Source organism: Chelonoidis abingdonii, chromosome 25, assembly GCF_003597395.2.
Source record: "Chelonoidis abingdonii isolate Lonesome George chromosome 25, CheloAbing_2.0, whole genome shotgun sequence".
NCBI lineage: Eukaryota > Metazoa > Chordata > Testudines > Testudinidae > Chelonoidis > Chelonoidis abingdonii.
In genome coordinates, this window is record NC_133793.1 from 6,683,403 (window position 1) to 6,710,368 (window position 26,966).

Consider the following 26,966-nt stretch of genomic DNA (forward strand, 5'->3'; position numbering starts at 1 on the left):
ACACCCCCTTACCACCCACGCAAGCCCCCCCATCCCTGTAAACCACCCCGACTGCATCTCCCTTTGCAAACACTGCAAGGGGGGGGGGGGTCAAACGGCCCATCTTCCCACCGTGCATCTCCCAGCCCGAGCGTGCTCCCCATTGTACAGGGGGCACGGCTCCTGCCCGTCCCCTCCCCACGCCTGCCATTGGGCGGGTATTTAAATACCCGACACGCCCCCTTGCTTTTGCGCGCTTATTAGCGGGCGCTTGGGGCGGAGAGAGGTGTAGCGATCTGCTCCGTCCGTCCCTAGTTCAGTGCGCGGAGCTGGTTGCGGAGCTAAGGCTGGGACCCTGCAGCCGGGGGGCGCCGAGCTGATCTCCCCGGTGGGGGCGCGTCTCCCTCGCTCTTCGGATTTGTCGCTTTGCTTTTTGTGCAGCTAGGACTTGGCCCAGAAGTTCGGGGCAGCGGGGAGCGGCTTTAACCCTCCTCCCACATCTCAGGATTTTAGGAGCTTAACCATCCTTTTTGTTCTGTGCGTCTACATCCCCTGCCCGCCCCCTCCAGCCACCATGGGTAGCCAGGGCTCCAAGGCGGCCAAAGGAGACGTGGTGGCTCAGAAATCGGCCGATGCTGCTGCGGTGTCTCCCTCTAAATCAAACGGCCAGGTAGGCTTCGGTGGGAGGGAGTTGCGGTCTTTGCTTTGTTCCCCGCCCCCCCCCCCCGTATAAGAAGGGGGCTCTCGGAGGGAGGAGGAGGTTTAACCCCCTGGAATCGGTAGGGATGGGCTAAGGGCTACTGGAAAGCCTTCGCCCCCCTCCCCGGAGTTGCGGGGGGGCCCTCCGGCTCTGCGGAGGCGAATTAGGCGCTGTCCCCTCGCCAGCTGGCTCCTTTCTCTGCTGAAAGCGTGGCCCCTGGCGCGAGGGTGAGCCCCGCCCGAAACCCACTTTGTTGGGGGGGATCGCGCCCCAAAGGGGGGGGAGGAGGGATGCGACCCCTCCCTGCAATCTCCCCCCCCCCCCGCGTTTTACTGCCATGTCCCCCTCCCCGGGTCTTGCTGGAGACCGCGGCGTGGGGCTGCCTTTGTTCGGCGCTCAACCCCCCGGGCAGCCCCGAGTGCCTGGAGGGAAACAAAGGAAGGATCCGGGTCCAGGACGCGCTGCGGGGGGGAGGTCGATGGCCGCATTCCAGGGCGAACCCCGGCGAGCTCCCGCGGGCGGACCCGGGCGGCGCGAGGTGTCTGGTTTGGGGGGGCGAGAGCTTCTCATGCGTGTCCTAAGCGCCCCCCGTTAATTGGGGGGACGTTCCTCTACCCCGCCCCAGATACATGTGACCGAAGCCCCAGGGGATCACACGGGGGGGGCTGTTCACTAGGGTGCAGTCGGGAGGGGGCGAGGAGAAGAGACGCTGCTGAGAAGAACAATGAATGCAGCCCGGCTAAGGACCTTTGCAGTTCCAATCGCTGAGGCGTTTCTTCCCTGGGAGTGGAACCACCCCCTCTCTTGCGGCTTTATCCGGGGGATCGCAGGGCTGCTCCCCAGGGAGGGACAGGGCTGGCTCTTTTTTAAAATGGAAAGCGGACATGCGGGTGTGCGTGTGTAAAATCACGGCTCAAGCCCCCCCCCGCCGCCCCGTGCTTGCATCGTGCAACAATCCCTCCCGCCGCAGCGGCCCCCGCCCGGGCTCCGGAGGTGGAGCGCGAGCGCCAGCTGGTGGCGGCGCAGTAGCGGTTCCTCTTAGGCGAACACTCGCCCCCCCCCCCCCCTTTAATCCTACTGACCTTAGGGCCGGGCTCACCTGCGCTGGCAACTGACCAGCTGGGGCTGTTTCCGCCGGGCTCTCCAGCACTGGGTTAGTTGCGGGGCGCGCCTGCTCCGTTAGGCTGGGGGGTTAGTTAGAAGCTTATACCTGCACCCCCTGCCTCAGACACAGCACATTCCTCCCCATCTGCCAATTGTGCCCCCTTCTTTCTCTTCCCGCCCGATCAGCCATAGACCCCTGGACTGGAGCAGGAGGCAAGGCTCATTTGCCTGAACGCTGTGGGAAGAGAGCCTAGCTCCAGCCTTGTGCATTAGCCACTGGGGAATGCTTCCACTCCTCACTCTGCTCTGCCAGGTGAGACTGACATCTCATGGGGCATGCTCCTGACCTATCTTTTTGCCTCCTGATCAGTTTTCCCAAGAATTGAGTTTTATAGCCAAGACCAACTCATCTCTAGGAGGCGAAAACACTGTTTAATCCTACCAGCTAAAGTCACTGAAGTCTGGGGGAAAGTGGTATTTTGGATCTCCAGGGTCTAGAGATAATATCTAATATGTCATGGTTCCCTCTTCCACTAGGAGAATGGCCATGTAAAGATAAATGGGGATGTCTCACCAAAGGCTGATGGAGAAGCCCCACCACTGAATGGCAATGGATCTGCTGAGCCAGTCAAAGATGAGGCCAAGGCAGAGTCTAGCAGTGGAGATGCCATTGAGCCAGCCCCAGCTGCTGAAGGTGGAGAGGCCAAGCCTGATGGTGCTGCAGCCTGCAAGGAGACCCCGAAGAAGAAGAAGAAGTTCTCTTTCAAGAAGCCCTTCAAACTGAGTGGGATCTCCTTCAGGAAGAACAAGAAAGAGGCTGGGGATTCTGCTGTGTCCTCTCCCACAGATGACCAGGCCAAAGCAGAAGAGAACCCTACCTGCTCTGCCAATGAAACTGAGCAGACCAGTATAACACAGGAAGGGAAAGTGGAGGAGAAAGCTGCTGCAGTGGACAGCAGCCCTGCTGCTGAGGGGCAGCAGGAAGCTGAGCCTAAAAGGGAAGATGCAGAAGCAGGGGAAGCCAAGGAGAGAGAGGAACAGGAGCAGCAGCTGGAGGAAAGCCAGGAGGCTACAGCTAAGCCAGAGGAGTCCTCAAAACCTGTGGAGCCTGAGGCCAGTACAACACCTGCAGCAACTGAGCAGAAGGAAGAGTAGAGCCCACCTGACATTGTCATAACTTAAAAAAAAACTTTGTGCCATCCTCATCCCAATAACACCGTGGACTTGCTGCCTTGCCCACACACCTGTATGTTCAAAGTAGAACTGACAACACCTACAATTAAGATGCCTGAATTATTTCCCTCCATGCAGCTCACTGTTACCCACCACAACTTGGCACTAGTTTGCCTGAATCCTTTAAAACTGGAGGAAGATGATCCTGGACATAACAGGGATCTGGTCAGACTCCATCTATTACACCAAACTCTAGGCTCTGCTGACCTGCTGCCTCTTCCACTAATCCTCCAAGCAGCTTTCAAAGTTCAATAAGCCACTGACTGTTCAATGGATTTTTTTTTTTTCTTGGTTTAAATTCCTGGTTCTGACTTCATTTAAAGTATTTTGGGCTTTTTATAGAAACAAACAGTTTAAAAGCTAATCTGGTTAGGTTTTTATAATGTCTTACTATTGGCTTAAAACCATAAGCTTGTAAGTCCGCTGTGTTTAATTTTACTTCTAAGGGGTAACCTTTCTGGGGTGGGGGAGGGAGAGTGCAAACTGTATAATGTGAAGTTTGTTTTTTCTGTAAATAATTTTTAATGGCCAAAACATGATTTGCAATTTTCTAACTCTAAAAAAAAAAACACAACTCTGGGTTTCCTTGTAACATTTGAAAGGAATAAAGGGTGACCCCTTTCTGGGTATACTTGTTGACTCTCTGTCTGGGATACTGTTGGGCACATCTAAAGCTGAACAAGGTAGGCACCCTGTTGTGTAGAGTCTAGTCCCAGACTGCCCCATTCTGTGTTTAACTTTTGTGTGAACCTGACTCTGCTCCCTAAATGGAATCCTTTACTTGATGGCCTCTACAACTTATTGATCTTTTAAACGCTAGTCTTTTAGGTATTGGATTTAGCTTCAGGTAATCAGCTAATTCTAAAAGATCTAGATTGATAGACAAAGCCTGTAATGACTTGACTGGGGTTGTGTGTGACATGCATGGCTGATCAGTGGGAGAGGGGGAGCACTTGGTAATGAATTGAATCTAGAGCCCTTGAAGTAGGGAAGTAAACATGTCAGAATTCAGGCACAGATTAGGTGGCTTGTCTGAACTCACCTAGGAGCCTGTAGTACAACTGGAAACTAGACAAGTGAAGTCTTCTCCATTCATCTAAGAGGCTAGGCTTCTGTAAAACCAGAGGGCAGGAGCAATGATATGACAAGGCTGCAGCTTTTAAAGCCTCACTTTACAGAATTCTACTGGGGCTGTAGTCTGTTCCTATTCTCATTTGGGAGTGCTTGTTAATAAACTTCTAGATAAGTCTTGTCTGAGGGGTCCTCCAGTCATGAGACAGTGCATGGGTGGAAATGTGCAGCTATTGGCCTCCTGTGTAATGACTGACATTGATTCTACTATAACAGCTATCCCCATTAACTATGCTATGGTAGAGCATTCACCCTACCATCAGTGCTATGAGGCTAAACTTGACTGATCTTGTAACTAAGTACTATCTCTAGCTCAAGTCTCATCTCTACAGCATAAGATCTGGTTATGAAACTGGTACCTTCAGCACAGCTGGTGCTGTCCTGCAGAATTAAAGTTGTCACCTCTAACCTTTTGAAGGTGGTACATGCTGCTGGTCCATAGAAATGAGCACAGCTGCACTTAGCCAGTAGGGATCATTCTACAACATATGTTCTTACACATGCAATGGTATGTGCTGCTATAGGGTTAACTACCAGTACTGGAGAGCTGTGTGGCAGCCATTTTAAGTACTGCTGAACCACAAGGAGACAATACAACATGGGTTGTAGGCACTGTCATCACTTGGAAATGAAGAGATGCCCACCTCCCCTTTCAAATTAAAGGGAGTTAAAAGGATTAATTATGACCCATCACCAGTAGGCTTGCTGCTGGAATAGGTTGCTCCCTATATAGGGAAATACTAGTTTATGAACCTTTCAGATTTTCTGCACCTTACACAACAGCAAGTAGGAGTCCTACAACTGACTCAAGTACAATAACCCACACATCTTATTTAAGATGTTTCTAGATTTCAGCTGAACAACAGTGCTATACCTGAGCCCATTTTTGAGCAAACTGAAGATAATCAACTTCAGGAAGGACTGAAGCAATGAGAGACTTGACCTACTCAATTCTCCAGGGAAAATCCAAACCAAGGTGCACACCCCAGTTGCAGTGAAGACATTGTATCCCCCTTACATTAAGCATTAATGTAAGTGGGATACAGTGCAGGAACCATGGCAAACAGACCCAGCCATTCATCAAAGAGGCAGCTGGAGAATTAAGATACTTTAAACAAAAATTGAAAAGAGGGTAAGGCCCAAACCTGTAAATGAAATGAGCAACAGAGAAAATTCAGTCCTCCTATAAATACAGGCCAGTTTTATTACCAATAGGGATAGAGGACACACTAACCAATCACCCAAACCCTCTAATTTCAATGGTTAAGTTTTTCGACAGTGATCTATATTATTTTGTGATTAGTCTGATTTACAACACAAGTAGACCCCCTCCCTTTTATGTCCTCTGATCACAAAGAAGGGTAACAATTCACACCAACATAGAAATGTTATTTTTATTACAAAGATTTTCAAAATTCAAAATAAAAAGCATCTTTTAAAAAACAATATATTTTCCCCCCAGACACACAGATACAGTGATCTCCCACTTCACAAAAACATAAAAGAGCAGGAGGAGCCGCAGTCAGCCTCAAGAGACTAGAGATGGTGGGAAAGAAGAGTACTTAAAAAAAAAAAAAAAAAAGACATTTAAAAATAACCTGTGTTAAGTTAGCAGCATTACTGGAGTTGAAACCATCAGCAGCGCTCTGTGGGAGGTACAGATGCTCTAGTGGACAGAGGTATCCCCCTGAGAAAACAGCAAGTGAAAGCTGCCTGCAGAACTTCTGCAAGGCTGGAGCTCAATGATGCATTTCACAGAAAGCTCATCCAATGATCAGTTATGAGAAGTGAGATGTAAGGTAAAGGCCAATTCTGTTCTCAAGCAACAGGGGGTGCTGCTGTTCCATTACAAAGAGCAGCTTAAGTTGCACGTTCAAAAGATTCCCCCCAGTTACTGGCCTGGACAACAAGAAGAAAGGTTTTATCTAAAAACATCTGTGCTTCACATCACATGAGAATTTTCAGCAAGTGCCACATTGACAAGCAGCTTCAACCAGGCTCTTCGCAATCTGGTCTTTAGCTGACTTGGAATTTCTGTAGTGGCTTCGGTGTAAGACCTAGATCAGCACTCAGAATGCACATTATGTAATCACGGGTAGCTGAGTGGGGGAAAAAGCAGGGAGAGCTATGCAGGATGACAATAGGCAGTAATGGATTTCCCCCACATAGGGGTTTTGCTATATGAAGAAAAATATTCTTGAGCCCTTCTCTCTCATATGAGATGAATAACGCTGCCACACTAACTTGACTTAAAAGAATCCACTTTAGAAAGTTTTATTTAAAATACCAGCTAGCTGGCAGTTTTCATTTTGTGCTATCCAGATCTATACCTTAGAGCAGGGCACCGTGGGCTGATATACCAGGGAACTTTACATATTTACTTTAAAACTGCTTCAACTCCTTCCACAAATCCACTGCAGGTAGACAGCCAACTTTATTCAAGAACTGCACTATTTGACCCTGAGAACTGACATCGGCTTGCAGTTACTTACTATGGTGTAATTGGACCAAAGACCATAGGAGCAGTTTCTCTCACAGGCATAAGTTGGGAACTCAAAGTTCTCCTAAAGTTTCATGGCCATATTTCCACCTGACCTAGAAGTCAGACACTATTTCTAGTTTATATTAAACAAAAACAAAAAAACCAGTATTCTCCAAAGGGCTATTTCAAAGAGGATAGAGAAGAGGAAAATGATTTTTAAAAAAGACACTAAAGAGGCAGTGGAAGGCAAGAGTGAAACTTCCCTGTCACTAATTTCGAGTAATGCAGGTCTGTCTACTCAGAATCCTCCCCATCTGCTCTCAGTGGAATGCAGCAAGAATAATTTACAGTTCTTAAGTCATTTATATATTTATATAGAAATATATACAGAAACATATAAAATATAAATCCTGTGAAATGGGAGGCTACCAGAGAAGCAAACTTATAACTATGTACTGAAAGGTATTGTCCGGCTGCAGTCATCTTAGGTCGATTTAGTCTCTTCCTTTACCCTGCAGAGTCAAGAGTGGAAAGCTTGTGTTAAGGAACTGACAAAAGAATTAGATTGTGATCAAGCTGTAGCAAAATAGTCGAGTAGCATGTTAAAGACTTTACCCTTAGGTCCTGTCCTAACAGATGCACTAACATCTGTCCTTATTTTACACACACAATGAAGTTTTACACACATTGCAAAATATTTTTAAGCACTTCTCTAGCACCTTTCATCCAAGGATCTCAAAGTGCTTTACCAAAAGAGGGCCTTGGGTATTATCTATAATTTAGAGATGGAGAAACTCAGAAACTGTCAGCTACAGGGAGCACCTAGAAAACCATCCTGCTCAACTCCCAGGCACCTAAGTCACATTGCATCCTAAATGGGGGGCGGGGGGGGAGAGAGAAGAGAGAAATCCGTAAGGCAGAAGTAGGTCTCACCCTTTGGGTTCTGCTTTCTCCTCTTTGGCTTTTTCCTCTTCCTTCTCATCTAGAAAAGAAAAAATCCCAAATAGCAAAGAGGCAGAGAAATAGCTACCACTCACCAGCCCCACCAGGCAGAATCAGACACCAGTCAGGGAGGTCCAATTACATTAGAAATCACTGGTGAGGCAGTTACAGTGGAAAAACAGATGCCAGCTACTCTGCATGTGTGGGGCAGAGTCTGGAAACCGGCAAACCCTTCAGGTATCCACACTTGAAGCCACAGTCTGGGGCAGCGGCCTGTTTTGAGCCACTTGTGGCACCCTGAAGCTCTGTACTCTGTTGTCCTCCAATCTGAGTCATAAATCTTTACAGTAACTACAGCAGTTGTCCCAGCAACAAGAAAACAAAACAGGCCAGCAGAGACTCAGACAGCTTGTGTTTGAGGTCAGCTAAGCTGCAGAATGTTTTTGGGTGGCAGTGACAAGGATTTTTGCAAATCTGGCAACACGCTGTATTATACCAGATCTCAGGAGCCCACAGTGATACAGCTCAGGTTGTAGCCTTTATGTAGTTGTTCTGAGGACTCCACTAATGGTCACCTCGTTGTAAGCTTGTTACATGTGTATTTCTCTTTGCAAGAGGCTAGAACGGTCAGTGGCTCAGGCTGCATTTGCAGACATGTGGCCTGTGGTTTGTTAAAGATAGACTAGCCACTGATTCACAGCACTGTGCTCACTCTACCAATGAGAACTGTCACCAATGCCTTGCTGACGAAACAGAGACACTAGGAGGGTCCCCCTGCAACAAGTCAGTGCAAAGGTAATTAAGGCTAGTGGCTAGACACTGGTATTCTGAAGGAGTTGAAGCCTATAACCCCAAGGAACCAGATGACTCGGATGTTTGTTCCTTCCCCTCCCAAAATACCTAAAGCCTCACATTGCAGCTTTAGCAGAGGGATGATCATCATTACTCCTGCTGGAGCAGAGCAATGAGGGCAACAGCACAGAAGCACTAGACTTTGTTTTTCCATCTTCGTGGTAATTATTGAGATGGTGACAAAAGGACAGATTTTAACAGTTGCCAGACCAGAGCCGACCTTGGTAAACCCACCTAGAACCAGAATCGGGGAGAGTAGAGTCTTTTTTTGCCTTGGGGAAGAAGAAACTTCCCAAGCCTTGGTGAAGTTTGAGCACTGGTGGAGAGTACACCAGTCAGTCCGTGCTTAAAATGTGAGGATGGGGACAGTTAGACGAGATCAGAGACCTGGCAACATTTGTTGTTTGTTTGTTTGTTTGAATTAAGCCAGGTCGCACTTTAAGTGCTGTCTTATCAAAGCAGCTGCCCCAGAGGATGAGACCCCACGCCAACCCGCTCTTTCCAGACTATGTTAAGCACTGTGATCAGTCCCATGTGTCACTGGGGTGTTGTTACTAAACTCCTGTTCTCTATTAGCCTGCCAGGCAACCCGGGTTTAACTCTGGCAGCTCCTTCAAGGTTCCCATTGATGGTGGAGTGGTTCAAACCTCATCTCTCACACATCAATCATCAGCAATCTGTAAGATGAACTGCAGAAACAGTAACTGCTGCAACAAAAATGCAGCTTTCCTCATCCCTCACATTACCAAATCCTGCTCTAGGAAGCAGTCCGACATACGGCTATTTCCAGTTTTACACCTACCTTTCTTCTCCTCCTCCTCCTTATCATCTTCTGCTTTTATGCGCTTGGACTTCTTAAAATTGGCAACATTTTTGCGACCACCTTCCCCTTCATCTTCAGAGTCGGAGAATTCTTCATCACAGGCTATTCTCTTGTCAGCAGAGCGCACTGAGAGCAAAGAGGAAGAAGCTACCTCAGGCTCACTGGAGTCTTTTCCCCAGGGGTCCGTAAGGCAGTAAACGTATTTAGGAAGGTACATGCGTACACGTGGAATGCTCTGCCATGCCAAAAATCTTTACTACTGTGCAGCAATACAACAATCCTACTAGAATCACAGCTTAGCCAGCTACTTGCAGCAGCCCAGGTCAGAACCGGAGATCTCTCAGTGTAACAAGTATATGTGTCTTGAATTAGGTTTACCGCAGGATGTCTAGAGCTGCCAGCACAAACAGGCTAACTAACTTCACACTGGGAAAATTTGACTCCCAGACCCAAAGGGCATAAGACAGCCTGGATATAAGCTAGTGTTTTCACAGCTGAAGGGTGACTTTTGCTAGAACAGCGGGAGCCTGTCTTCTGGCAGCATAAACAGACAGTGCCGCTTTCAGTGTTTTGTCAGTCATTTCCCCCACAGGAGGCTTTGGCAATAGTTCGAGCTCCAATATTAAATCTAGATTCCTTCGTTAAGAAAGTTCTCTAGCAACAGCACTGCTTCACCAAGGGAAGGTTCAGCAGCATGGTCCGTGATCACGCAAGGCAACCTATGCCCACAGCCGGGCACCTACTTGAAATGCGTTTGTCAGGATCCTCTTCATCTTCATCTCCACTGTCCTCTTGCACGGCATCCTCGGGAATCGGCTGCATCTGGACACCAGGGGCATGAGGGAGCATACGTAGATTCTCAAATAGCCGCTGCCTACAACCAGCAGAAAACAAACAAACCAAAAACCCCACACACTGGTGATCTAAAAAGCATTAACAGAAACAAGCCCCCAGTCTAAGGGGCCAATTTTGCTAGGAGTAACAGACAACACTTACTTAATCTTCTCAAGATACTCATTGGTGTTCTGGTTGGTCATGTTCGAAGGACTGATGTGGAGCTTAAAGTCTGGTCCAAAGTATTCAAAATAGTCATTATATGGAAGCTCTGAACAAAGATTAGAACACAGAATAACCTTGATTGGTTACTGGCCTGGTACTGAAACAACAAACATCACATGAGCTTCAATGTGCTATGAGAATAAATGGAACATTTCCCTTTTGGGGGTGACTGGGACTCTCCTGGGATGCTCAGAAAACCATAACTTTGTGACAATGGGGCCAAAGACTATTCGCTGCTTTAACGCCATGGTGCCCACAATAGACCTTTTCGTTTCAGTGAGATAGCAGGACACGCCAACCACTGTGTGCTGTATGGGAAAAATGGTTTCTCAGGATGCACTAGAGGACTAGAATACACCACAAACACAGTGGTAGCTCAGAGAACTCCAACACAATAAAAAGCAGCAGCTAGTGAAGTGTCCAGGCTACTTCACAGGTCTCCTACACCTACTCAGAGCAATTTAAATTTCCCCCAAGCTCTATTACTAGACACCCAGCCTCTCAATACAGCACAGGACAGTCTTACCATTTGGAATTTCTGTGTCCAAAGCCACGGCAGTCTCGTAAGTCCAGCATCTAGCCACGTTGCGGATTGTGTAGCCACCCCCTCCTAGCATCAGCATAGGCAAGTTAAAACTCTTTACGAACTCCACACACTTGGCATGACCTGCAGCAAAGGGAATGGGAGAAAGTTCATAACCTCACTGGCTAACTGGACAGGAAGCTTTTCAACACAGCGATTACATCAATCACACAAGTGCCACCAGAGATACTGTATTTTACACGTCTGAGCTTTCCTCAAGGCCACTGTCTTGGTTTAACTGCTTTGCTAGAAGCAGTGTTCTCTTACCTTTGATGGTCAGATTAAAACAGCCCAATCTGTCCCCTGACAGAGAATCCGATCCACACTGTAAGGCAACTGCACTAGGCTGGAACGTCTCCATCACTTTAGATATCACCTGGACAAGAAATCCATTGTTACATACTCCCTTGGGATGGTGTCACAGCAACACAATGAAATTTTCCCTGATGCGTCAATGGGTGTTGCCCCCTCCCCCCCATATTGGAGACACTGAAGCTCTTACAGATAAGAGTCTACAAGTGACTGGCTGTAACTGTCAAGTAGGAATAAACACTAGGGAATCTTACAGCACAGGACTGCATCTCCCCTCAGAGTGTCACTTGAAAAAGACAAAGCAGCATCCCAGACTCACTCAGAGAAAGAGGCTTACCGGCTTAAATATTGCCTCATAGGATTCATCGTCAATTCCGTCCCGGAGAGGATAGTTGACAGCATAATACTTGCCTTTGCCTGCACCAATATCCTATTAGAGTGAGAGACAGGAAAGACCACAGGGTCACCAGAGAAACGCCAACATATATGTGCCAACGTGGAAAGGAAAGTGAGATTCCACCAGGGTTATCAGAATCCAAGCCAAGGCACTTGGGGACAAATTCAGTCTTGGCATAAGCGGGCATGATTCCAGTGACTTCAACAGAGGGTTAGCCGTGGGGAAAGTGGGTACATTTCGCCTTTGCATTCAACTAAGCTATGTAATGTCTACATTGATAACAGAGAGTAACGCGAGGTTATAGTCAAGAAAGAGTAAAGCAGCACCTTGGAATTCTACTGACATGACAGCCCTTGCCTCAGCATCTAGTCAAACATTCAACTGAGTCAAACTGGAGTCACAAGTTCTATGAAACTTGGGCCTCGTTGAGAGGGTCATTAAAAAGTCCCAACGGGTGGGCCTTGTATCAGCCCCAGTTACAAGCCATTAGCAGATTCTTAGAGGAACCATGTTCCACAAGAAAGGACGCTCTACTGAGAATACTTTACTGCTTGCCCCAGAAAGTTCAATCCCAGGAACAGACACGAAGAGCATCTTGCTGTGATAGGATACATGGGAATGAACAATCCCTACTGACACCTGCTGTCTCACTCTGGGTCTGAGAGTTCTCAGTTGCACATTCTGCTAGTAAAAACTGTATGTCGTGCAGATCCAGTAGCGCTGCAGAAAAGCCAGATTTTATTCTCTCCTGCGTCAAGGAAAGCGGAAAACTGGCCGTCAAGTTTCCAGTTCCAGACTCTACACTGTTGGCAAGGACGTACAGAGCAGAATGTAAATCAGGCTGCAGTCCGATACCAGGCTGAGCCTGCAGTATTGACAGTTGGAGGAATCTTACAAGATTTTTAGTTCTGATTTTTAAAAACAATTAAATATCTTCTATCTACAAAACACACTACCATACCAAAGCACGTTAACTTAGGACAGTCAGGGACAATTCTACACCCAGCTAAAACTCAAGGGGGAATTTAGGTCAGGAGAATGCCATTACACTAACTGCTATCAGACCATGACCCTAGGGTTAACGTCCCTACCTCCTGAGAAGCAGGCAGGACCACAGCTGTGTTTCATTTGAAAGACAGCACCACCAGATAACCATGTCCCAGCATGGGCCATGAGGCTCAGCACCAACTCAGAGGGAGGAATCCCACCTGCTGAATCACCAATACCATTTCTGCAGCTCAAGGTGTTCCTCTGTAGGTCTCCCATTCAAGTACTGGCATGGCCAGACCGTCCGTAACTTGTGAGATCAAAGCAATAGGGCCACAAGGGGAGCATGGAAGTCAGTTTGCCAATAAATACGGCCCACCAAGGTGTGATGTTCAGAGTCCCATACTACGAGGCTGTAGAGTAACTGACATCTGATGTCTGGGCATTGTTACTGTAGAACAGATAACACCACAGAGACTCAGCACCCACTCAAAGAACAAAGTTAATTGTCACACACCATTTCTTATTAAGCAAAGGCTGCTGTTTTGAGAAAGTCCATCTAAACCAGTAAACACAGAAACAGCGTTTTGGTGAAATTAGTTGGACAGTGAATAGATGGAACAAATCAAATTCTAGGGGAAGTTTCTACTAAGCCTCCATTCTCACCCGCAGATCCCCTGTTCCTGGGAAGTATTCTCCGTACTTATGAAAGGATGCAGTCATGACACGGTCTGTGGTGTAAAAGGCTTCCTCCACGCCATCTCCATGGTGAATATCAATGTCAATATACAGCACCCTCTGGTGGTACCTAGAATCAGAAGGGAGTCAAAATGCTGCATTTCTTCAGAATGGAAACTGTCTTCATCAGCAGAGCAAATGGGAGAAGAGCAAAGACCTTGGTGCTAATCCTGAGGCTTATGGTTACCAACTTGAGGTCTCTCTTTGGAGTCTCTAAGCAAAACAGATGTGGAGCACTGACATGCGCCTTGAATTGGTTGACAGCAGAAAAGAATCACTGAGGAAATCGAAGCAGCAGCAACCGATCTTTGATCAATTCAGTTTATACAGACTCAACCAGTGAATTGCACATTTTACATCCAAGCCTCCTACTTAGAGCTGCCTCATGCCAAAAGTCGCCAGGATGGTAACCATCAGGACACAAATTACAGGGGTGCCACTTTTTTGTGCCAAGGAAGAAGCACCAAAGAGTGATCACACAGTGCCTCCAGGCCTTTCATCTACTGCAGCATACCATAAATACAGCAACCCCTGCTGAAGAGAGGGCACTGCATCCAAAAAACACGTCTGATTAAGCCCTCCCGAGAAAAGACACACCTAACAAGGTAACAAAAAGGAGCATATTAGGGAGAAAGTGGAAAGAACTCGAAGAAAATGCAGCAGGACAAACAAAAGGGATAAGAAGTACTGCACGTACTTTAGTAGCTCCAAAATGGCTAAGACAATGTCGTTGACATAACAGAAGCCAGAAGCCTCCGATTTCTTAGCGTGGTGAAGGCCTCCTGCCCAATTCACAGCAATATCTGTCTGTTGCTTGTTCAACTTCACAGCGCTCGCTGCAGGGAGAAGAATTGCAGAACATTAGCATGAAAGACAGAATGGAGCCCTGAAAAACTCTGGAGAACACATAGAAGCAACATGCCCTGTGGGGTCACATGTGTCATTCTATATGCCTGCATGTATAACAGTACAAATATCAAAGGTTTAAACACTGGATTTCTCATACAAACCAGTAAGGCAGAAGACTCTCAGCTAGGGGGTGACACTGCTGTAATCTCTCTGTAGAAGAGAGATCAATGTAACAAAGGTGCTGGAAGGGCTCAAATTAAGCATCTATTTTTACAGTACAGTCTTGCTCCCATCTCACATCTGTAGTTCAGAACAGAATTGTGGAGCCTGATTTGAAAATTAAGTCCACAGCCTGCTAGCTCGAGTCACACTTAGAGTACAGTTTAGTTTTATTTATCAATTTCCTAAAGAGAATATTTCATGGATAGTTTTATCTCACTTCCAGTTAGCTTGGTTTAGTCCTTTGTACAGATAACTAGGCAAAGAGTTCTCCCACAAACCCTACAGCCTGCACACAATTCCACTGTGTGGTTCCATGCAGTTCAGATGGTTCAAATCTCGGTAGAATCTAGAATTTATTTTTTTTTGCCAGAAACTGGGGATGGGCAACAGAGGATGGATCATTTGGTGATTACCTGTTCTGTTCATTCCGTCTGGGGCACCTGGCATTGGCCACTGCCTGAAGACAGGATACTGGGTCAGACCAAAGGTCCATCTGGCCCAGTATGGCCATTCTTATGTTCAGTGCCACTTTGCACGGATCTAAGGGTCAGCACAGATGAATCATTTTGTAGGATCAGAGCCTTAGTGATAAGAGACCCAACTAGGTACTTCAGATGTGTCTGTCAGCTGGACAAGCATATGTTTATCTTTTTGGCGTTTGAGTGTAGTCAGACTTTGTATTTCAGAAAATAAGGATATCTATCAGAGGGGAATCAAAATGCTGCATTTCTTCAGAATGGAAACTGTCTTCACCAGCAGAGCAAATGGGAGGGGAGCAAAGAACTTGGTGCTAATCCCGAGGCTTATGGTTACCAACTTGCTGTCTCTCTTTGGAGTCTCTAAGCAAAACAGATGCGGAGCACTGACATATGCCTTGAATATGTCAAAATAAGCCGCAAAGCTTTTAAACATGTGCACAGTAAAAGTCTCTCAACACTGCATTAGTCTGCGGCAAAAAACCCATGAATAAGGATGCCATTTTATTTTAAATGATACATGTTTTAGAGAGTTTGTTGAAATCTTCCTGCTTTTGTTCTTCCTTCTTCTCAAAAGAGAGACACAAGTGGATTTCTTTTTGTAAAGCAAAACACCTGCTCTGAGGCTGTGGTTACACAGACCTGGAGTGAGTTTTTATAAAAAGCAAGATATTTTTAAATAAACCAAGGTTTTAACAACAGAGGGCTTGCTTTACTGAAACAATGTCATTCACGATGCTTTCATTCCATACACAGAAATTCCTCAATGTGACCACTTAAGTCATCTCTGGAGGAGTGGGAATATGGCTATTGTTGAAAAGCCAGACCATACATACAGTCATAAAGCATTCGCAACCACCGATCAATCTCATTCCAATGTATCGGGGCTTGAGAATGATCACAACATGTCAGACCAATTGTTTTACAGAATCTAGAAACGTCTCCAACATCACGTTTCTTTTTTGACAGAGCAACACTATGGACATTCTCCCAAAAAGAGAAAGCATCTAGTATTCTTGTGCTTACCAACAGAGCCTCCTGCAGACAGCTGACAAAACTCAAACAACCCATCAAACACCGGGCAATCTTCCCCAACATTGACTTGAAAAAGAAAGACAAAGTGTTAGCAGGTCTAGCCTGCATACCAGAGGCAAAGTTGATGCCGTAAATCTAACTTAAGGACATAGAGTCAGGAGATCATCAAATATATTAGCATCATTTACATGTATATAATAAATAAAATGTTCGATGAGAAGTAGACAGTCATCCCTTCACTAAAGACTTCATTGTATCAGTAGTCAGTTGTTGGAATCTTCCCTTCAGTCTTTGCTCAGCCCACTGCCATCATCTTGGCAGCTTGCCGGAAAGGACAGAACCCGCACTTCAGTTTGCAAAAGCTCTCGCTTGGTACAGAGAGCTGCTATAAGTGCAAGGCCCCTGCTGCACTTTGAGAAGACACTAAAGAATGAAACCAGCATTTCCCATGCACTGTGGATCTACACTAGAGTTGCACCACCTAGTGGAATAAACGATAATAAAACCCAATTGTCAGTTAATTGTGTTAAAAAGTGAATTGTGACACTATCAATTTTAAAAATCACACGTTGTAAACAGGTCTCCTTCAATATGTTACTAACATCATTTTAGATTATCAAGATTGAACATTTCAAAAGTTCAGTTTGATTCTCATGAGGTATGCCGTTCATTTACTTTGCGCATTTCATAGTTTTGATTAAAAAAAAGCCAATTTTTCTTCTGGGTTCTCAATCCTGCAGCATGTTTGGGTTAGAAACACTGGAGGGAAACGATTTATTTCCAAAGAATTTTTCCTATTAGAAATGTTTACATGATTTTTAAAAAGTTTCATAGGGCCTATGTTTTGAAAACCTGTTTATATAAAAATCTGTATGTTGTAATGAGGTTGAGCAGTACTTTTCCCTTGTGTACTTAAGCAGGACCAATCTCGCTTGAATCTTTTCAGCATGAGAAATGCTGCTTTCATTCAATTCTTTGCCTCCAAAAAGGCTAGTGAAAAATCATGGAGACAGTACAGTTGAATGAGCAAATTTAAGCAGTCTCCAGATTTAAATGGAACTCGTTTCTTATGGACTGCAAGAATCAGAAGAGTCAAAACAAAATGTTCCAATTTGTATAACTGTTCCAGTGGGGCATGGTAATTAGCAGTGGTTGAATAGTTCCCTCATCAGAGATGTGTGGGAATCTATTCCCAGCAAGAGGGGAGATCTGTTATCAGTTGCTGCAGAATGTAAGCTTCCCATTATAACAAATTAAATTTCTAGCCCTTATGGCTGCAATATATGGTAATCTTCTTGAGTCTTCAGATAGAGTATCTATGGATGGACTGAGATTAAAGATACCATTTAGTATCACTGCTACCATTTAGAACCTTGTGGGCAGCAGCAAAATGGACAATTTTTAATAGTGTGACTCTGCTTCTGCTTGGGAAAGATGTGGCCCTCTGTATAAACAGAAGCAAATGGTGGAGCTTTACATTCATACAGAGACCTCTTTTCATCAAGCCCTTCAAAGCAGCCAGGAGATCAAGCCTTTTACAGCAATAAGTGGCTCTGGACAGGGAAGAGAAAAAGTTCTCTCATTTCCAACAGCTAGAGCAGGGTCAGGAGTGTTCTATGTATGATATGCCCACTAGTCAGAGCCCAATATAATATGACCCAGCTCTTACATGTCATTTTTCCTCAACAGACCTCAGAGCACTTTACAAAGGGGGTCAGTATCATTATCTCCATTGTATAGATGGGAAAACTGAGGCATGGAGTGGCAAAGTGACTTGCCTACGGTCACCCAGCAAGCCAGTGGCAGAGCCAGTAATAGAACACAGGTGCCCCAGTCCAGTTCCCTACCCATTAGGCCACTCTGCCACTCATATCAAAGATGGGAGTCCTCACAATAGCACCCCTGAGGAAATCCCAGCACCCACTCCTTTCTCAACAGTTAAGAACAGAAAGGAGGCTAGGCTCTTCACCAGGCACTGTCCTTGCACTTCGGTGGTGGGGCCCCCATCACCTCCATCTTTAATCTCTATTTCTGGCTCATAGGATTAGTCCTCTGGCTAGGTGGTGGAGGATATATTTTGCAAGCCCTGTTAAGGAGGGGTCATTGGACTGAATTGTGAATTGGCTTTTGTCTCACCTCCACATGTACTGAAAATTTTTCACATTTAATTTCCTTAAAGTAAAACCCTTGCTTGGAAGTACAGGATAGAAAATGACAAGCTGAGCAGAGGGAAACCAGTGTGGGTGTTTATGAGCCATTCCAGTCTCAGCGGTAAGCAGTTAGGTTTGTGTAAATACGTACTTTAGTATGTTAAGGCATATTATTTACCCCAGGAAGTACTTTGGTACACATTACACATTACTCATTCCCTTAGTCGTTACACTCAGGGGCCTAAATATGGGGTGCATTTTGGCTCACTATAGTTTAAAAGTGCATATAATTCACCCTCTAGACCATAACTCTTTCAAGAGTTAACAGGGGATTACATATACACGGCATAAAAATAAGCCCCACGGGCCAACAATTCTACAGATTTCAGGAATGAGGACAGCGCACACAACCAATATACTGTTTTAGTGAACTCCTACCAATTTTATTTGTCCAAATCAGACAGAAAACTATATAGTTCATTACCTATTAATTGCTGAAAAATGTTAGCACAGAGCTGCAGAAAGTCTGAAAAGGTATTTAAGATTCTATAACATGAAAGCTGCAAAAGATTTTTCCACATGGAGAAAAAAAATATATCCATGCATCTAAGGATATTCTAAGGCCAGAAAAGAACTTTAGTCATTTAGTCCAACATCCTGCATAATACAGACAAAGTTGCCTGTCAGGTATGACATCAGAACTGAAACCAACACCACTTTCAGCATTGAGGGCCTGGTCCTCAAAGCTCTCAGTGCACAGAACTTTAGCTGAAGTCAATTTGAATTTAGGGCTTGCAGGATCTAAATCTTAGTCAGAATAGAACAAATTGTGAAGCCACAATTTAAGCAGCCAGATTTCTTGATGCTGATAAAAATCACAGAATATTTTATACTGATAAGGACACGAATTCCACAGATCTCTAGAAATATCCCCAAAAGGAAGACAGTTACCAACAATATATCTCCTATTACAATAGGAAATAGTGACAGTAGTGTTCCCAGATTATGAAAATATTACATAGATCTACAGATTCTAAAATAAAGACCAGCTCTCTGCATATCTACCATGCTGTGACCAACAACAGTACTCCTGCTTCAAAAAAAACCCATCCTCCCGATATCTGGGAAAGTTGGTCCCCCAGAACATTACCATTACTAACAACCCCAGAACCTTAGGTTACAAGTTGCTTATGCAGAATACCTGTTGTACAGGTATGTTCACATTGTTACGTTTATAAATTAGAAAAGAAGATGAAAGAGCTTCCACCAATCTCAAGATCAAAGGAGTGAAGGACAGAACCCCAACGGAGGAAAACAGTGTGGAACTCTGGCAAAAAAAATGTAAGTGGTTAGGTGAACATGAAAATAAGAATAATAATAATTAATAATCAAAAAAAGACAAGTTTCATAAGATTCTCCCTACTCTTGACAATGAGCTCTAAGAGCTAACCAGGTTTTCCAGGACTACAGCTATTCAGGTTAGAAGCTGCAATACCATACACATAGCTTACATCTCTGCATCTGCTTGCTGTACTCAGACATGTTATCAGGGCGAATAGATCTCAGAAATTTAATGTAGTCATCACTATGATACTTGGTCATTTCTTCTGCATTTGCTTTGTGGGGGCGCTGCAAGGAGAGAACAAAACAAGGTTTATTTGACACATATTCCTTCTCCCACTCCAGTGCCTGCCTACGCTCAAGAATAGCAGCAGCTAAAGCCAGTGCTATTAAAGCAAAAATAAGTCTACTTTCTAAGGCAGGGGTGGGCAAACTACAGCCTGCGGGTCAGATCCAGCCGCTCAGGGCTTTGGATCCAGCCTGCGGGATCACCCCTCGTGGCACCGCGAGCTCTGCGCAGCTCTCAGAAGCGGCTGGCACCACATCCCTGTGGCCCCTGGGCATGGGGGCAGAGGGCTCTGTGCGTTGCCCCTGCCTCCAGGTACTACCCCCCACAGCTCCCATTGGCTGGGAACAGGAAACTGCAGTCAATAGGAGCTTCGGGGAAGGTACCTGAAGGCACAGTAAGGGCAGCGCACACAGAACCCTCTGCCCCCCACCTTCCCCCAGATGCCACAGCGCTTCCTGAAGTGGTGTGGCATGGGGCCTGGGCAGGCATGCAGGGAGCCTGCCCTGTCTCTGGTGCGTGCCGCTGCCATCTCGGAGCCACTTTAAGTAAGTGGTGCCGGGCCAGAGCCTGAACCCCACCCCACGAATCCCTGCCCGCACCTCACACTCCAACTCCCTTCTCTGAGCCCCCTCATACACCCCGCACCACTCCTCTGCCCCAATCCCTTGCCCTGAGCCCCTTCCTGCACAACGCCCCCCCTCCCACACTCCCTCCCGCACCCCAATCCCCTGCCCCAGCCCAGCATAAAATTTCCCCACCCAGATTTGGCCCTTGGCCCAAAAAGTTTGCCCACCTCTGTTCTAAGGGGAAGAGGAATGTTATGATAGGAGACTGGGGCTTTTTATTATATGCCTAGACATAGGAAACAGTCACGGTATAGGGAGAAACACATTTCCTATATATAAATTACCTGAACTTTGGAACAAAACAAGGAACACCCTGCTGAACACAAGACCAGTGGAAGTCTTAAAAGCAACAATCTCTTTGAATTACCTTCACCCTGACCTATTCCCCAGGAATATTTTCCAACTGTTTTTCCTCCATCTTGTTTCTCCACAAGTTCCCAATAAAACACGCGAGAGTCTGCAAGACCCTGTGCCACTGCAATATAGTGATAGCGCGGGAAGTGGATCAAGCCCCTCCATACAAGCTTCCTACTTTTCTCTCCGTGTCCGGGCCTATACTTACATATATCTCCATTTTTCTGTAAAGGCCGTAGTTCAGCAGTAGGTTGTGGGTCATTCGGATCCTGTGGGGTTTCATTGGATGGCCCTGGCCATAATAGTAGTTTCCAACATCCCCTGAGAGCAATAAGCATTTGGTTACAGTGGAAAAGAACATTTTCTCCTCTGAGCAACGTTACTGCAGAGGAAGATGACAGGAGTCACCGGTAGTTCGGTCCCATCTGACCTTTATTTTGTCATTTTCTCTTTTCTACAGCAATATGTATGTATCCTTCTCCCCGCTATTTAGACGTACTCTATCACAGTTTCATGGGAGACTGAATAATTGATGTCTTGGAAAACCAAGGAAGTTTTCAGTGCAATTAACAGATGTTGGGGAACATGACACTTGCAAATCATTGAGGTTTGGTTAATCTAGTTTGTACCATACATGGAAAGGTCCCATCATGAACAAAAGCTAAAATGAAAAGGCTGCAGCTTCTGTGGGGCAAGAACAGCATTGACAGATATTACACATAATTGTCCTTTAGTGCCATCATCTCCCAAAATTAGAAACCTTCTAGGGTCACCTCCATACAGTTAGGATCAATTTGAACTCTGCTAGATTTAATGAAGGTACACGTTTCCTTGAGAAACTACTGTGTAGCCTAAGTTCTGGTCTGGAGCCAGGAACTCTTGAGTTCTAATGCCAGCTCAGACAACATCTTGTCTAATAGCTCCAAGCAAATCACTCAGACTCTCTGCCTCGACTTCCTCGTCTGTAAAATGGCAATAATGTTTTCTCATTTGCAGGGGCAGGCGTGTATGTGTATTGTGATGCTAAGACAGTTAATGCCTGCAATGCACTTTGAAGAGCAACAAAATCCTAATATTTTATGGCCCCAATTATTTTAATTCATCCATCCTTACCTGGCTGTGCATCAAGCCCTGTCCTATGGGTGATTCACACTCAACATTGACAAAAAAAAGTCAACTAGTTTCAAAACCCCAAACCATCCTAGGAGGTAAGAAAGGCAATCTGGCCTGGCGGGTAACTCAGTTGAGAGTCTGTAATGTTTCGTCATAGATCTCAACATTCAGGAGTAATTTTCACTGCCCCCGCAGCCTGCAGAGACTGAAACCTTTTCTACATTTCCCCTAGTGTAGACAGAGTAAAACCACAATTTCCACTGGTAGAATTTAACTCTGCTTAAAACTGGGGTAGACTGCAGCTTTCCTTGTCTACAACAGAACTTTGCACTGGTGCAGCAATACCAATGCTGAAAATTAGGTTAATTCCAAGCATTAACAAGACCTGAAAGAATCACAGAGAAAGATGAAGAGCCTAGCTAGGGAATCATCTGGCAGACAGCACCTTCTAAATACTAAAGTAACAGAGGCCCAGGAGAGAACGGTCACTTGTCTTCTACCATCCAGTGAAATGCAGTGGGCAACTCACAAGTGATTTGAACTGACCAGTCTAGCCTGAGGTTTATTTTGATAAACCAGGTTATTTACCAGCTCTCTTTTCATAAGCAGTGGGAATATCTTTGCAGCCTCTAAGGGCATGTCTACACTGCAAAAAAAAGGTGTGTTAACTTGGGTTAGCTAAATCAGGTTAAAACAGCAGTGAAGACATGGCAATTCTGCTTTTAAATTGGGTTACGGGCTCAAGTTAAAGTCTGCAGGGAGCCTGTGGCTGAATTTGAGCTGCTAACCTGAGTTGCTGTATCTTCACTGTTATTTTAACCCAAACTACCTAACTCAGATTTAAAGTAAATTAAGAGCAAATCCCCGCTCCTTTTTTATATTGGCTCTGTAAACATACCCTCAGATGCTATTACAGGTTGGACTCTACTAGCATCCTGGTCTATGCATATACTGATTAAAAAGAGTTTTATCATCACTTACAGGCATTACCTATCCCGCTGTAAGAACACGCTGGAGACAAAGCACCCTAATTTTACTGTTAGATCAAGCATAGGCAGGCGGTGGAGGAGCAAGAGTGCTGACTTTGCCTAGCTACTTTGTAATAAAAACTACAAGTGCCTTGTCCCCACTTCAGGTTTTACAGCGATAAAACTAATGCATTAGTTATCCTCTGTAAAAAACAAAACCAATAAAAACGAAAAACAAACATCATCTTTGTGTCCGCAATGACAAAGCCCTAGTTTATCATCAATCACCCACGCATGAGTACATGTGTGAAAATTGTGTCTCCAGACCCGAGGGGCACTGTGGACCCTCAGACAGAGCTTTCATTCACCATCTGACAGTCACTGACATATGTACAGCATGCCCACAACTATCACCACAACAAACCAGTATTTCCAGGAACCCTGAAGGATGCATCAAAAACCTCAGGGCATTAATGTGGCACTGACAGATCACAAACACTTTGATTTTACGTCTCATGTGCACATATCACCTGTGGATATTAGAACATGAAAGTCAGACTTGCCATATCATGGTAAATGGCCTAACGTAAGGTCCCAATCCAGCAACAAGTTTTGCAGGGGTCGACCCCTGTCTAGCACTCCACTGAAATCAATGGGTACTGTGCACATGCAGAGGTGGATCTCATTTTAGAACCAGGGCCTAACATTGCAAGTTACTGCACTGAAGAGATAAAAAAGTCACTGATATATACCGGATGGAGCAGAGCACTTAAATTAACCATATTAAGATGCCTGAATGATCACTACAAGCACCTCCTAACCAAGGAATGGGAAAACTCTTTGGCCTGAAGGCCACATCTGAGCAGGGAAAATATATGCAAAGCCATGAACGTAGGGCTGGGGCAGGAGGCTGAAGTGTGGGAGGGACTGCAGTGTGCAGGAAGCACACCCCCTGCTGGCAAGTAACACAGCAGTAAGAGTGGAACAGGAAACAGCAGTTATGCAATTGTGATTTCTCCCACTGAACTACAGGGGGAAGAAAGAGAGGCAGAGTAGAATTACCCAGGTTGCAATTTGGCCAGGGCACCAGGAGCTAACACCCAATATTTGGGTAAGTGTCATGGAAAGATTAAACAAACACAAAGCATTGCCCCCCATACCCAGTATCTACACCCACAATCCAACCAAGCACATGCCTGGTATTAAACAATACCCCTGACCACAGAACATCCCCAACTAAAAACAAGCAGCTGGTTTGAAGGAAGACAGAAAGAGAAAGGTCTGATTGATATGACCACTATAGAGCTGAAAGAGTTTTCAAAAGCATTGAGGAGCCCCCTTCCCCAGCACCCCCTCCTCCTCACCCCCTCCCTCCACTGGCCCTTCCCCAGCGCCCCCTCCTCCTCCTCGCCCCCCTCACTGGCCATTCCCAGCGCCTCCTGCTCCTACCCTCTCCCATGCTTCCTCCCGCACGCCCCTCCTTCGCCCCTCGCTGCCCTTCCCCAGCGCCTCCCTCGCCCCACTCACTGGCCTTCCCAGGCCCTCCTCCCCCTTCCACTGGCTTCCCAGCGCCCCCTCTCGCCTCCCTCACTGGCCCTTCCCCAACGCCCTCCTCCCCTCCCTCCACTGGCCCTTCCCAGCCCCCTCCTCCCTCCTCCTACTGCTCCTTCCCAGCACGCCCCTCCTCCCATCCCACTGCCTTCCCCAGCGCCCCTCTCGCCCCTACTGGCCTCCCAGCGCCTCTCGCCCCTCCACTGGCCTTCCCCAGCGCCCTCCCCCCCTCCACTGCTCCTTCCCAGCGCCCCCTCCTCGCCCCCTCCACTGGCCTTCCCGCCGCCCTCCCCCTCCTCCACTGGCCCTTCTCCCAGCGCCCCTCCCCCTCCCTCACTGGCCCTTCCCCAGCGCCCTCTCCCTCCCTCCACTGGCCTTCCCCAGCGCCCTCCTCCCTCCTCCTTGTCCTTCCCACCCCCTCCTGTCCCGCCTCACTGCCGCCCTTCCCCAGCGCCCCTCCTCCCCTTCACTGCCTTCCCCAGCGGCCCTCCCCCTCCTCCTGTCCTTCCCAGCGCCCTCTCCCGCCCCCTCACTGGCCCTCCACAGCGCCCTCCTCCCTCCTCACTGCCCTTCCCGGCCCTCCTCACCTCCCGCCCTTCCAGCGCCCTCTCGCCCCCCCATGGCCTTTCCCAGCGCCTCTCGCCCCCATGCCTCCCCCCCTCCCCCTCCTCACTGCTCCTTCCCCAGCGCCCCTCTCTCGCCCCTCCTGGCCCTCCCCAGTGCCCCTCTCCCCTCCTCCACTGCCTTCCCAGCGCCCCTCCTCGCCCCCCACTGCCTTCCCCAGCGCCCCTCCTCGCCCCCCCCTCCCTGGCCCTTCCCAGCCCCCCTCCCCCTCCTCCACTTGGCCCTTCCAGCGCCCTCCCCCTCCCTCCACTGCTCCTTCCCCAGCGCCCTCTCTCCCCCCTCACTGGCCTCCCTTCCCGGACCCCCTCTCGCCCCTCCACTGGCCTTCCCGCGCCCCTCCTCGCCCTCCATGGCCCTTCCCCAGCGCCCCCTCCCTCCCTTCCACTGCTCCTTCCCCGCGGCCCTCCTCCTGCCGCCCTACACTGGCCTTCCCCAGTGCCCCCTCTCCCCCTCCACTCCTGGGCCTTCCCGCGCCCTCCTCGCCCTCCCTCCTGGCCTTCCCGCGCCCCTCTCGCCACCCTCCCACTGGCCTTCCCGCGCCCCTCTCCTCCGCCACTGCCTTCCCCAGCGCCTCTCACCCCCTCCACTGGCCCTTCCAGGGCCCCTCCTCGCCCCCTCCACTGGCCTTCCCAGGCCCTCGCCCCCAGCTGGCCTTCCAGCGCCCTCCCCCTCTCCACTGCTCCTTCCCCGGCGCCCTCCTCCTCGCCCCCATCCACTGCCTTCCCAGTGCCCCCCTCCCCTCCCTCCATGGCCTTCCCGCGCCCTCCTCGCCCCCTCACTGGCCCTTCCCAGCGCCCCTCCTCGCCCCCTGCCACTCGCCCAGCACCCCTCCCCCCTCCATGGCCTCCCAGCGCCCCTCCCCCTCCTACTGCTCCCTTCCCAGCGCCCCCTCCTCCCCCCTCCTGGCCCTCCCCGCTCTTCGCCCCCTCCATGGCCCTTCCCAGCGCCCCCTCTCGCCCCTCCATGGCCCTTCCCAGCGCCCCTCCCTCCTCCCTGGCCCTTCCCCAGCGCCCCTCACCCCTCCTCCTCCACTGGCCCTTCCTCAGCGCCACCTCCCCCTCCTCCATGGCTTCCCAGCGCCCCTCCCCTCCCTCACTGCGCTTCCCCGCGCCCCTCCTCTCCTCCCCCCAGGCCCTCCAGGTCCCCATCCTCGCCCCCAGACCCTTCCCCAGCGCCCCACCCATGTCTCCCTCCCCAGCCCCGCCCGGACCGGCGCGGGGCTCTCACCATCATAGTAGTAACAGACTTTCCGCTTGGTCCCCTGTGTCAGCGCCATTTTCCTGCCGCCCGACCGCACCAAACCCTCCCGCAGCGCAACCGAACCCGCCCCCGGGGCCAAGCGCCCCGCGAGCAGTTCCCCCCGCCCCCGCGGGGCAGCAGACCTATCGGGGAGTGGCTTGTCCCCACTTCCCTCGGAGCAGCCAATGAGAAGTCAGGTAGGGCGGGGCGATAGGATTAGCACTGTAGGTAGAGCGCCAGTGTTCCTGGACTGTACCATTCCCAGAGAAGGGGGAGAAAAGGAGGAACGGGTTGGCAGGACTGTATCATTCTGAAGAATGGGGGTCTGGTCAGACAGGAGTTTACCATTGGGGGAGAGGGGAGGTAAAGGGAACGTACCATTTCTCAGAGAATGGGGGGGGATCACGCAGGCATGTACCATTCCCAGAAGGGCTGACAGGACTGAACCATTCTAACAGCAGAGGTGATCTGGGCAGCTAGAGCTAAACCACCTGACCTTTGCTGCCACGACATCCCGTGCCACATGGCTGTACCCACATTGCCATTTGGTCCCCTGCTGGTGCCGGCCCACAATGCACTGCCCTGGGTCTGGACGTGCCCACGGGCCTGGCTGCAGCCCTGTAGGTCAAGGCTACAGTGGGATGGGGGGGGGGAGGTAGCAGAAGTCCCAGAATGCACTGGGACCAGCATGGCTACAGGGGACCTGGGAGGGGGGGCATGATGTGTCTGCCCCAGCTGTGGGGTGCACATTAGGGTGACCAGACAGCCCCAGATTGGGGCTTTGTCTTATATAGAGCAACTATCCCT

At 48.2% G+C, this 26,966-nt stretch overlaps 2 protein-coding genes across 2 annotated transcripts; one reads left to right on the forward strand and one right to left on the reverse strand.

Moving 5' to 3' along the window:
- Positions 1-267: 267 nt before the first annotated feature.
- MARCKSL1 (MARCKS like 1) lies at positions 268-3,647 on the forward strand. Its single transcript, XM_032787822.2, has 2 exons — positions 268-649; positions 2,321-3,647. The coding sequence occupies exons 1-2, from the start codon at positions 554-556 to the stop codon at positions 2,936-2,938; spliced, it is 714 nt and encodes a 237-aa protein (XP_032643713.1). The 5' UTR covers positions 268-553; the 3' UTR covers positions 2,939-3,647.
- Positions 3,648-5,527: 1,880 nt separating this feature from the next.
- HDAC1 (histone deacetylase 1) lies at positions 5,528-26,308 on the reverse strand. The gene is made up of 14 exons (XM_032787821.2): positions 26,148-26,308; positions 20,873-20,985; positions 19,566-19,683; positions 15,896-15,970; positions 14,020-14,158; positions 13,251-13,392; positions 11,538-11,630; positions 11,156-11,264; positions 10,832-10,972; positions 10,243-10,351; positions 9,990-10,120; positions 9,226-9,372; positions 7,563-7,611; positions 5,528-7,141 (listed from the first exon to the last, which is right to left on the reverse strand). The coding sequence occupies exons 1-14, from the start codon at positions 26,194-26,196 to the stop codon at positions 7,114-7,116; spliced, it is 1,443 nt and encodes a 480-aa protein (XP_032643712.1). The 5' UTR covers positions 26,197-26,308; the 3' UTR covers positions 5,528-7,113.
- Between the last annotated feature and the right edge of the window lie 658 nt (positions 26,309-26,966).